At 46.8% G+C, this 12,082-nt stretch overlaps 1 protein-coding gene and 1 pseudogene across 1 annotated transcript in view; one reads left to right on the top strand and one right to left on the bottom strand.

Annotated features, from left to right (window-relative positions):
- The window catches only part of Itgb5 (integrin subunit beta 5), a 107,985-nt gene that overhangs the window by 30,006 nt on the left and 65,897 nt on the right, over positions 1 to 12,082 (top strand). The window contains exon 4 of the mRNA XM_075965429.1: positions 4,344 to 4,593. Within this exon, the coding sequence (XP_075821544.1) occupies positions 4,344 to 4,593 (250 nt within the window). The remainder of the gene's footprint in view (positions 1 to 4,343; positions 4,594 to 12,082) is intronic.
- Positions 4,871 to 11,436, bottom strand: LOC142837109 (large ribosomal subunit protein eL43-like; annotated as a pseudogene).

The following is a 12,082-nucleotide window of genomic DNA, read 5'->3' as shown; positions in this document are numbered from 1 at the left end:
GAGCAAAGGCAGAGATGGTTTTCAAACACCAGGACACTCAAAAGGTTCCTTCGAGTTAGTTATTCACCTGAATCTTTTAGTTTCTTAACTATTTCTTTTTTAAAAGTGTATTATTATTGTTTGTGTTGTGCACGCATGATGTGTGTGTGTGTGTGTTGCGCCACACATGTGCCCCAGTGTGTGTGTGGAGGAGAGAGGACACCTTGTTTTTGAGACAGGATTTCTCTATGTAGCTCTTTTTGGCCTGGAACTCACTCTGTAGACCAGGCTGGCCTGGAACCTGTAGAAATCCACCTGCCTCTGCCTCCAAGTGCTGGGATTAAAGGTGTGCGCTACCACGCCCAGCCAGAGGATAATTTTACTGATGGCCTGCGTTCCAATCCCTGGGATTCACATGAATAGCTGGATACAGCAGTGTCCTATGTACCCTTAGCATTGCCGAGATGGGAGGTGGAAACAGGAAAATTAGGAAAACTGCCTCCGAGTTTGCTGGTCAGCAGCCAGGAGTATATGGGTAAAAATACAGAAACAAGTGACCCCATTACTGAACAAGGTGGAAAGCAAGAACCAGCTTTGGAATATTGTTCCCTGACTTCCTCGTGTTGGATGCACAATGGGAACACACACACATGCACACACATGCACACACACACCACCACCACCACCACCATCACCGCCACCATTTATCTGAAGATGGCAGGAGTCTTTATTTGTGAAGATCCTGTCATGTCTTGACTTGTGAACAAAGCCAGTCTTGGAACTCTGTTCTCAGTCTAGCAGGGTTTCCCATCTGATGCCTGTTTCCAAGGACAAATGGGAGACTTTCTTATTAAAGGGAAGCCAGAGCAAAGAAAGTGTTAAAATCCCTTCCAGGCAGGCGGCTAGTTAGTACTTGATTACAGTGGGAGAACCTGTACTTAGGAGCGGAGCGTGGGCAGGAATCCTGTGCTAACCACAGGCAGCGCTGGGCGCTGTGAAGTCACGAAAACAGGGCAAAAGAGGGGCTTTGGGTTGAGGGAGGGGCTGCTGAGCTGGGGGTAAGGGTGGGGACCTCCTTTCTCTCAGGTGCAGGAGATCAGCTTCTCTTTGTAGTTCCCTTTATTGCGTTTCTCTGATCCTGCCGCTGGTCCCGAGATGGGGATTATGTGGAATAGCAATAGCTGTGCAAGCCTGTAGGCTCGCAGGTAGAGAGGGAGAGGGAGACTGGGGGGAAGGGGAATAACAGATCCAGGCATGTGGCTTGGGATGTTGTCACCAGAGGCAGGCACACACCAGCTCTGTGGGTGAAGGTGGGGTCCGTGCCCCCTGCTTAGGCCATCAGTTAGAGTCCCAGGCAGTGTAAGACAACAGCTTGCTGGGAAAGCGAGGAAGGGAAGAGTGTGTCTAAGTAGAGTCACACCCAAAGGTGGGAAAAGAGCCTGGACCTTTTCCAGGCAAAATCACTCCACACATGGCTCTGGTGCCACCAGCCTCCCTGTCACTTGCAAATCAGAGACGCCACCCTTGCTGGGCTGCCGGTGTCCTCCCCGCAGAGTGACGTCCCCACCGAGAGTGGATGAGAGTTTCCATCCCACAAAAACTGCTGAGGGAACACATTCCATGATCGCCAGAGCCCATGTAGGAGGGCATGGCATTTAAAGTCTCATATGTAATGGCCAGAGCTCAGCACGGTTGGTCCTACACTCCTCACCCTGTCTCTTTCTGTCAAACTGGGAGAAATCCTCCCTTTAATATTTATATCTTCCCCGTGGGGAGAGGCGTATGTATGCGTACACTCTCTCAGTGAGCTATTTCTCTTAGGATTTGGTGCCAAGATGTGGGCCACTTCCCAGTACAAAGTAGGGACATCTGGATTTTATACCTCACGTCCTTCTTCGCTTTCATAGGTGGAAAATTTGGAGTTAAATTTGCGTGCCTAAAGCTGTAGCCCAGGCAAACTGGAGTTTCTACAAGACCTTTCTGTCTCTTTTTATCCCTTCACGAATCGCTTTAATTTAAAATTGCTTGTAATTTTTAACTTTTTGAAGCATTGGCACCAAAGATTTTCTTGTGTGAGAGCTTGGATCCTAATGTGCAATATTGGTTTTTATCCACACTATGATTAATATCTTCTTCACTGAGGCAGAATTAAGTCACAGGTTGAAAGGAACTGGGGGCCTGCTGAGCCCTTAGTGACCAGGTGTGGGTTCAAACCTGGCTCTCCCAGCTTCGAGCCTGGTGCTGCCCTGCGAGGGGAGCCTCTCAGCTCCCCTGAATCCAAGCCACTTTTCCATCTGTTAATTGATGGCAGACTTCAGTAAGGTTGTAGTACATTCTGGATAGAAGATGGCCTAGGGGAATTGGGAGGATGGGCAGGTGTCAGACAGCACACCAGACCCTGTGAGGAGATCATGGATTTGGACAGAAGAGGCTCTGTCCACCTGTGGTCTGCCTGCCTGTGCGAAGGCCAAAGCTGGGTACACACAGGGTAGGGGCGACCTTCCTTCTCTGAGTTCCTTTCTACTTCTCACCTCTCCCCCAACCGCAATAGGCATCCATCCCATGGAAGGACCTGCCGTGTCTGCCAGATGGGAGCCAGAGGCATACCATAGCAGTTCGGAATTCATTTTGGGAGAAATCTTGAATATTCTTCTGTCTGAGTCAGACTCTGATTGTTTTTAAAAATAGGTTCACACCAACGGGCGACCCAAACTACATCAGTCTTGAGGCAGCTGGAACAGTGCATGCAAAAGCAAGTCAGGAGAAACAGCCACGCCACTCCAGCTACCACATGTCTGTTGTGCAAACGTTTGTCATTCTAGGCCCTGCTGTCTCCTGGAGGTGCATCCCGGCTTCAGTAGCTGCTCCCAGCATTGCTGGTGTCATGCTTAAATAAACCTAGGTCCAGGTAGCTTATGGAGTATGTCTTGTTCCCATCGGGAGGAGGAGAGGGAGCATGGAGAATTGGGTTCTATGTCTTACAAGGGCCAGGACTTAGCATATGGAGGAACGCTTAGCCAAGAGGGTGCAAGAGGCTTCGGAGCTGTGGCCCTGCACAACCAAGTGTGGATCCCTTGGATGGTGGCGAGGGCACTTTGGCTCTTGCATCTCTTAAGTACACACAAAAAAATATACCCAAATTTTAAATGCTCAAGAACAGTTCTGCCCCAGGCCAAGCAGGACACCTGGCAGCCCTGACAGGCCAGCGAGCTGAGGCAGACAAGTGAGCAGAACTTTGAAGTGATTTGTGTTTAGAAACAAAGACGTGATTTAGGGATTTTTATCCTTCAGTTACTTTCCTAACTTGGGCCTCTCTCCAAACCCTGGGTGGGCGGAGGGGGGTGAGCTAGTAGGTCTCCTCGCTTCCTCCCTTTAATTAATTCCCCCTTTCTATACCTGCTGGCCGTCTTACTAGAGAACCCTAATCGCTTTCTCTTCTTATATTTAGCACACAGTTTGGTAGTATCTTTTCTCCTTTTGCTCTTTTGTTAAGTGGTAAATACAGTATATATCCTGTACATAGTATGTGTATATTCTTTGACACTTTCATAGATATACTTACGAATTTTAGTAATTTTACCACCCTCCCTACCTAACCCCCGCTGTTGCCTTCTTTTAGGCTCTTCCATTGGAGCTCTTCTTCCTAAGTCTTCCTATTCTTAGATCTATGGTGTGTGTGTGTGTGTGTGTGTGTGTGTGTGTGTGTGTGTGTGTGTGTACAGGTGAAACATAGTCCTATCATTAAATCTGGAGCTAGGCTAGAGCCCAGCAAACTTCACTGGTCTTGATCTTACTGTCTCTGCGCCTCACAAATGTGCTAGGCCCCACCTGGCTTTTTATGTAGGTCCTGGGGATTTGAACCCAGGTCCCAATGTCTGCACAGCATCTCCCCGGCCCCAAGTTGCTGTCTTTGTCAGCCCTCCCACACCAGTTCTCATTCATGGCTTCCCTCCTGTTAATTCCTTTGCTTTCTGTTGGTCTATGACTTTCAACCCAGTTTGCATGGGCATATTGTTCTGTGTTCACAGCTACCCAGGGTCTTTTTTGCTGAGAGACAGAACACCACCACCCTTCTTCAGATGCACTGACATGACACGGTTTGGAGAAGACCACCTGGGGCTTCTCTCAACACCATATTCACTTCCAAGAAAGTCTTTCTTTTTGGTGGTGCACCTTCATCCAAGACAAAGAAGAGTTTTAATTGTGTGTGTTTGTATGTGTGGTGGTGGTGGTGGTGGGGTCAGACAAGCATTCTACAGCATAACTACTCCCATGTGGGAAAAAGATCTTTGGAGTGAGAATTCACCCTTTCATCTCAGCGAGTCATGCGGCCTCTAACGAGGGTGACCTCTCTGTCATCGCAGGTGATCAGACTGCCTTCCAGCTTCAGGTGCGCCAGGTGGAGGACTATCCCGTAGACCTCTACTACCTGATGGACCTGTCCCTCTCCATGAAGGATGACTTGGACAACATCCGGAGCCTGGGCACCAAGCTTGCTGAGGAAATGAGGAAGCTCACTAGTAACTTCCGGTTGGGTTTTGGGTCTTTTGTTGACAAGGACATCTCTCCTTTCTCCTACACGGCACCGAGATACCAGACCAATCCATGTATTGGGTAAGTGACTAGGAAGAGCCCATAGAAAGGCTAGTTAGGGGAAACATAGGCTTAGGCACTGAGTGACTAATGATGGCCACGTTATGTCCTTGGCCTACATGTGGGAATAGTGACTGTCATAGCGTTGTATGAGACTTATTTTCTTGCCTCACATGGCACTGTTCTCACATTAATATATTAGCCAGTGTCCTTGGAGAGCCATGGGTCCAGGGGGTGGGGAGGGGAAACAAGGAAAATCCAACTAGTACTTTCTCTTGGCCTGTAGTAAGTGGCATGCTCAGAGATACATGGTTTCAGTGGCTGGGGAGATGGCTCGGCTGAGTAAGTGCTTGCTGCCCACGCATGAGTAGTTGAGTTTGTAAATGCTGGGCTCTTGAGCATACTCATAGTCCCCAGCACTGGCCAAGGAGAGACAGATTGGGGTTTGATGACCACGAGTCTTGAAGAATTTGTGAGGTTCGGGGTCAGTAAGAGACTCTCCCCACGGGGAAAATGATACCTGATACTGATCTCTGAGCTCCACGTGCATATGTGCACACATGCATATGCATGACCACACACAATGCATACACACCAAAGGATAAATGCATTCGGGATTTTCCCTGTTGTTTATATCAACAACTATAATTTACTTCTATGTAACTAAATGAGAACCCTGTTTTAGTTTTAATTTTTTTTAGTTTTAATTTTGTATGTGTGTGTGTATGGTGTGTTTGTATGTGTATGCGTGTGCAGGTGTGTGCGTACCATGGCACATGTGTAGAGATCAAATGGTGCCTTTGGATATCTGCCCTCACCCTCCACTTTGTTTGAGGCTGGATGTTTTGTTGTCTGCCCTTGCACTGCATATCCAGGCTAGCTGCACAGGGTTTCAGCAATTTTGTCTCTGTCTTTTGTCTTGTTGCAGAGGACACTGGGGTACAGTCTGTCTTACTTAGGGTTTTCACTGCTGTGAAGGGACACTGTGACCATGGCAAGTCGTATAAAGAAAACATTTAATTGGGATGGGTTGCTTACAGTTTCAGAGGTTCAGTCCATTATCATCATGATGGGAAGCATGACAGCCTGCAGGCAGATGTGCTACTGGAGGAGAGAGTTCTACATCTTGTAGGCAACAGGAAGTCGACTGTCACGCTGAGCAAAGCTTGAGTAAAACAGGCCTCAAAGCCCACTCCCACAGTGACCACTTCCTCCAACAAGGCCATACCCCCTAATAGTGTCACTCCCTTTGGGGCCCGCTTTCTTTCAGACCACCATATTTCACTCCCTGGCCCTCAAGGCTTATAGCCATGTACAAAAGAGTGCATTCCGTCCAACTTTAGTACTAGTCCGTAACAGTTGAGTGATAGCCTTTCATAGTATGTAACAGTTTCAAACTTGTTTCAAAGTCCAAAGTTTCTTCTGAGATGCATGGCAATCTCCTAACTGTAATCCCCCTGTGAAAATCAAAATCAGATTTTATGCTTTCAATATATAGGATATACATTACCATTTCAAAACACAGGGAAGGGAACATAGCAAGGAAATACAGGACCAAAGCAAGACCAAAGATGAGCCCACAAAATCCAAACACTGAAAGCTCCATGTCTGATCTTCAACTGCCTTCAGTTTCTTGACTACAGCACACTTCTTTCTCTTGGGTCAGTTCCACTCCCTGTTAGCAGCTGTCCTCTGCAGGTGTCCCTGACACCTTGGGGTCTCCAGGGCAATCCAGGCTTCACCTTCACAGCTTCATGAAGTAGCCTCTCTGCGAGGCCTCCATTCAGGGACATCCCTGACACACACCTGGCCTCAGCAGCTTTATTCCGTAACTCCTTACTTCTGTCCTTAATTCTAAAGTCAGAACCATGTGACCGAAGCTGCCCAGGTCTGCTGCTTGCTAGAGCTGATACATGGCCCCCTCGCTCAGTTATACATTCACCAGCCTTCTGTGTTCCACTGCCTAAGCTTGGCTCTCCTAAAACTTGTTCAGTAGACCAGGCTGGCCTCAAACTCAGAGATCCACCAGCCTCTACCTTCCCAGTGCTGGGATTAAAAGTGTATGCCACTCCACCCGACTCTAAACTTTTTTTTGGGGGGGGGGGGAACGACAAGATTTCTCTGTAGTTTTGGTGCCTGTCCCAGAACTAGCTCTTGTAGACCAGGCTAGCCTCGAACTCAGAAATCTGCCCACCTCTGCCTCCCGAGTGCTGGAACTAAAGGCATGCAGCATCACCGGCCAGCCTGACTCTAAACTTTTAAATTACTTTTCATAACTTGGAAATTTACCTGGGTAGGACCTTGTCCTGAGGTCACCACTGCCTTTAGTCCATATCTTAATCCATTTATCTCCCTGGACACGGACTTAGCTCCATTCCACTTTCTGGTGCCCTTTTCTCCTCAAATATTTTTCCTTGCTCAGCTGGCTCCTTTTATTAGAAATCTCCCATCAGTGTTACCACTAATGTCCACACGATAGAGTCTGTACTAGACTGTTTGGAGATTTCTTCTGCCAACAGAATTAATCTCAAACTCTTCACTTGAGCCTCAGGCAGACTCTTAGGACAAGGACAAAAGGCAGCCACATTCTTCACCAAAATATCACAAGACTGGTCTCTAGACCACATACTAAAAGACTTCTCCTCTGAAACCTCTTGAGGTAGCGCCTTCCCCCATCAGTAGACTGGGCCACATCCTCCAACACTCTAACCTGATGGCAATGGAGTTGGTTTCTCTGTTTGCTAGTGTCTCAAGTGATCTGCGAGATGTCAAGATTGTGCAGTACAACAGCAGGCAGTGGTGATTGATAACTTCCAGCCTTTCCTTGTCTGAACTCCACCTTCAGCTTCAATGAGGCTGTGGAATTTAAGGCCCAGCATAGACACTAGGTAGGGGACAGCTAAGATTTTAGTTCATACTGTTGACAAATAGACACCTGGTTTAGATTATCCCATACATCCCATCCTGGCCTCCTCAGGTCCCTCGGGTCTCTACGCCATGTTTGCAGATGAGGAAATGAGGCCTGCAGAGAATACCTCACCATTATACAGATGGCTAAGGGGCAGACGAGTTTTAGAGCCTCTCACAGAATCCATTTTCTTCCTCATCTAAGATACTTTACCTGAGGCTAAGGAACAGCATTCGCTCCCACAAGCCCACCGTGTTTGCCTAGTCTGGACTGACAGTCCCCAAATCTCCACGGCTAAGTATCTGCAAAGCTGTCCTCATTTGTACAAAATCTGAGGAGGGCTGGATAGTGCTGAGGCTTGGCACCTCTCCTTCAGGGGGCCAGGCCTCTTCCATGTTGTGGTGGCTTCCTTCTGCCACAGAGGAGGGGGATGTGTTGTTTTAAAGACCCTGGGCCTACCCCCAAACAGCTTCCAGCTTCAAGCTAGGTTGGGTGTTGGGAGAGGCAGTGATGTCCCAGCAGTCTGTGTTATGAGCCCCCCTAGTCATGTTAATTTTATTCTTGATGCTGACCTAGATCTTCCTCAGGGTTCAGAAACCAACACAAAGATTGAAAAAAGTAAAATAAGCCAGGCAGTGGTGATGAATACCTTTAATTCCAGCAGATCTCCGAGTTCGAGGCCAGCCCAGGCTATACAGAGAAACCCTATCTAGGAAAACAAACAAACAAAAAATCAGAAAAATGAAAGAAAAAAAGCCCAGTAAGAAACAATTTTAAGTATAGATGTAGTCAAAGTTCTTTAAGCATAAAGAGAAGCTAGACATGATTTGTTAGGTGTAACTTCTTCAGGGCCACAGGTAGCCATAAACTATATAAACCAGGTTATGATTAGTGGATTTGGTCTCCTCCTCCTTTCAGCTGTCCCGAGGCCACAGTGTTGAAGTTTTGTTACTTACTGGGAACAACAGCATCTGAATCAAAACATTTCTTGGGATCCATTGGAACAGTGATTCCAAACTCTTCTTTCTGTCCCTGCCCTGACTGGGCTCAGACAGGGTGTGTGCACCCTCAGAGATGCTGGACTGGGAGCTGGCAGAGGATCAAGGACTAGTTTGGGGCTTAGCATCCGAATAGGCAAGGCTATTCAGAGTTCCCACTCGAAGCCCTCCAGGCAGACACAGTGGCAGACAGTGCAATTCTTGACAGCACTCTGAAAAGCTGTTCCTAAGACAGGAAATCAGTGAAGAAAGGGTGTTAGGTAGGAAACCTCAAATCTAAGCTGTGTAAATCTCTCTTTTGTAAGCCAGGAAGTATCAGGAAGACACTGCAGCTCTGGGGAGCAGGCTGAGCTTCCCACCCCGGGGTCGCTAGTCTCCCTGGGGCATCCCCTTTGCAATTTGAGAGGGACAGCACAATCCAGGTCTTGTAATCTAGCTGTCCCACATCAGGTCTGGGACAGCACACGGGTTGTTTGCTTTTCTGTTTTAAAGGCCTCATGAGTTAGTCACTGACATCTAAAAAGCAATTAGCCACAAATAACCAGAATTTTTAGGTTTTCTCCACTCAGCATAGAATGGACCAGACACACTAAATCTGAAGAAGTGCCGGGTTTACCGAGAGGAGAGAGAAGTAATGGAAGCATCAGATTCTTTAATCTGATTGACCAGTTTAATAACTGTCCTGAGTCACTGAGGGGCATCACCCGGAAATCCCGATACCCACTGACATCCCATTTTCGGTCTCCTGTTGAAGGACTTTTTTCTTTAACTGAGCTGACATCAAGATAGATTCATGTAAAAACATGGATGTGTAAAAACATCCCCATCACTGTTTATAAGTTTCTACCCTTTGAGTCTGAAGCCACAGTGGTCCTTGTCATTCCACTGCCTTCTGGCCTCTTTGTGCCTGAGGTGACAGGCTCTGCTTCTCTAATCCTGCTCTGTCGCGTGCTCTTGACTGCATCTTGGCTGGGGTTACTGTTGTTGACGTAGTTCAGAGCTTGATGGGCTGTGTCGTCTGTCTGGAAGGCTCTAGCAGTATCTCTGTGATTGTTTCCTCTCACCTACCTCCATGTTCATCCGCTAGTAGGTGTCAGATGGAGCTTCTCAGTCTAAATGTCATATTTCTTATTTTTCTGCATAGACCGTCTCCCCCCAGTTACATCATAGAAAGTTCTTCCAGGTTGCAATTTTGTTCTTCAGTTTGATCTGTATACTGAACCATTTTTGACCTCTGTGACTGTATTCTTCCTATCTATCTATCTATCTATCTATCTATCTATCTATCTATCTATCTATCTATCTATCTTGGTTTTTCGAGTCAGGGTTTCTCTATGTAGCCCTGGCTGTCCAGGAACTCACTTTGTAGACCAGGCTGGCCTTGAACTCACAGAGTTCCGCCTCGTCTGCCTCCCCCAAGTCCTGGGATTAAAGGTGTGCATCACTGCTCGGCTCTTTCTACAATTTTCCTTTGGTCCTTTTCTCGGATCCTTCTGTTTTAGGTACTTTGAGACTTTTAATTTTTGTTGTTTGTTTTTAATTTTTCTAGTCGTTTCCCGTCTGGCTTTTGGCTGCCGTTCTGTGAGCTCTTTGACTGTTTCAATGGTCCTTTTCTCAGGAGTTTTAGAGCATTCTGTTCTTGAGTGTGAGGTTTGCTGACATTCCTTGGGGCTGTTAGCCTCTCACGTGGTGTTAAATGTTTTCATTAGCTCATCTCCATCGGAGGCTGTTTTCCATCGATGCCATATGTCCTGGTGTCCTGGCTTTCTGTAGAGCAGTTTTAATTCCTGCTGCTGTCAGGGACCTTTCTGTGTTGGCAGTGGGGCTGGTTTTCCTGTTCATTTCTCAGCTGGGGGTCTCTCCTTCCTTCCTTCCTTCCTTCCTTCCTTCCTTCCTTCCTTCCTTCCTTCCTTCCTTCCTTCCTTCCTTCCTTCCTTCCTTCCTTTCTTTCTTTCTTTCTTTCTTTCTTTCTTTCTTACAGTCTCACTATGTAGCCCAGTCCTGGAACTCACAGACACCTACCTGCCTCTGCCTCCCAAGTGCTGGGTTTAAATGCTGGCCACCATCTCCCCGCAGTTGGGACTTTCTTTACCATCCAAGTTGGGAATTCTCATCACTAGGGACTAGAATGACTTTTTATTTATTTATTTATTTATTTATTTTTGGTAGAGGACCTGGGTCGGGTTCCAAGAACCCACATTGGTCACCTCTCAACTGCCTGTAATTCTGTAATTCTAGTTTCAGGGAATCTGATGCCTCTTTTTAGTTAGTTCCATAGCACCTGCATGTCCAGGGTACATAGTAATACATATATTTTTATTTATGTGTATGTATGCATGTGTGTGCAGTTGGTTGGTTGGTTTGAACTCATTAATAATAAACTCCAAGTCACCAATAATGAGTTGATGTCCCATTAAAGAAAGAGATAAAGCGCTCCAAGAGCAAGCCAGCTTTGACTCCTCTGGTTCGTGCTCTCCTCTGTCCTCTGACTGTCACATGAGTCTGACTCTAGCCTGCCTGAAGGCTCTCTTGTGAATCTGTCCCTGTCCCTAACAGAGGGCTTTCCTCCGTGTTTATTGAACAACACAGAGAGCAGCCTATGGGGAAGGAATGAGAGATATTTTTTTAATATAAATTAATCCATTTATTGCAGACGAGGCCCACCTCAAAAGGTAGCGCTTCCATCCACCTTTGGGGTCCCTCAGGCTTCTGACGGTGGACTTCACTGTGAGAACTGAAGTGGTGTGGGAGGTCCAGGCCCCAGCAGCCACTGTTTTCATGCAGGAACCACAGTGCCAGATGCCAACAGCTCATCTCTTCATCTTGGTCTTGCCACAGAAAGAGCACGTGTACTTGGCGTGCTGGCTGATTCAGTTTCTTCATCATTTTCCTGAGGGAGGCACTGTCGCAGGTCCCATCTCTGCTGGCGATCATGACCTTCTTGGTTTGTTTATGCATGTCTCTGGAACCTAAACCCAAGCCCAAAGAGGATGAGATATTTTATAGATAATCAGAATTTTGCAAGAGATTAAGTCACTGACGAGATAACAAACAGTATTGTTGCAAACATTGTTTATCACGTCACATCCAAATGTGATGTTCAACACTTATGGTAGATATTCTTTTTTTTTTTTTCGGTTTTTTGAGACAGGGTCTCTCTGTAGCTTTGGAGCCTGTCCTGGAACTAGCTCTTGTAGACCAGGCTGGTCTTGAACTCACAGAGATCCGCCTGCCTCTGCCTCCCGAGTGCTGGGATTAAAGGTGTGCGGCACCACCACCCGGCCTAAATATTCTTTTATAAAATTGTTTTCAACCTCTGTATTTGCTCTTTTCAACAAATAATACACATGTAATGTCTGAGTGGGGGCACGGAAGAGGACATAATTTAAGATTGCAGCTGAGCATTCGCTTAGGCTGTAAAAGCTGATTACATGGGAAATCCAAGGCATGCAAGGTTGGGTGCTACATTCTTCTCTTAAAGTCAGGTTAGATAAACAGGCTGGGCACACAGTAGGACAGCAGTCTTAAGTCTTAAGTGACTTCAAGATGTATTATTAACTGGGTGGTAAGGTTAGCCCCTTACTTAGAACTTGTGTATGTCTAT

Source organism: Microtus pennsylvanicus, chromosome 1 (assembly GCF_037038515.1).
Source record: "Microtus pennsylvanicus isolate mMicPen1 chromosome 1, mMicPen1.hap1, whole genome shotgun sequence".
Classification (NCBI taxonomy): Eukaryota; Metazoa; Chordata; class Mammalia; order Rodentia; family Cricetidae; genus Microtus; species Microtus pennsylvanicus.
Note: the sequence above shows the minus strand (reverse complement) of the source record. Positions and strands in the feature narration are given on the sequence as shown.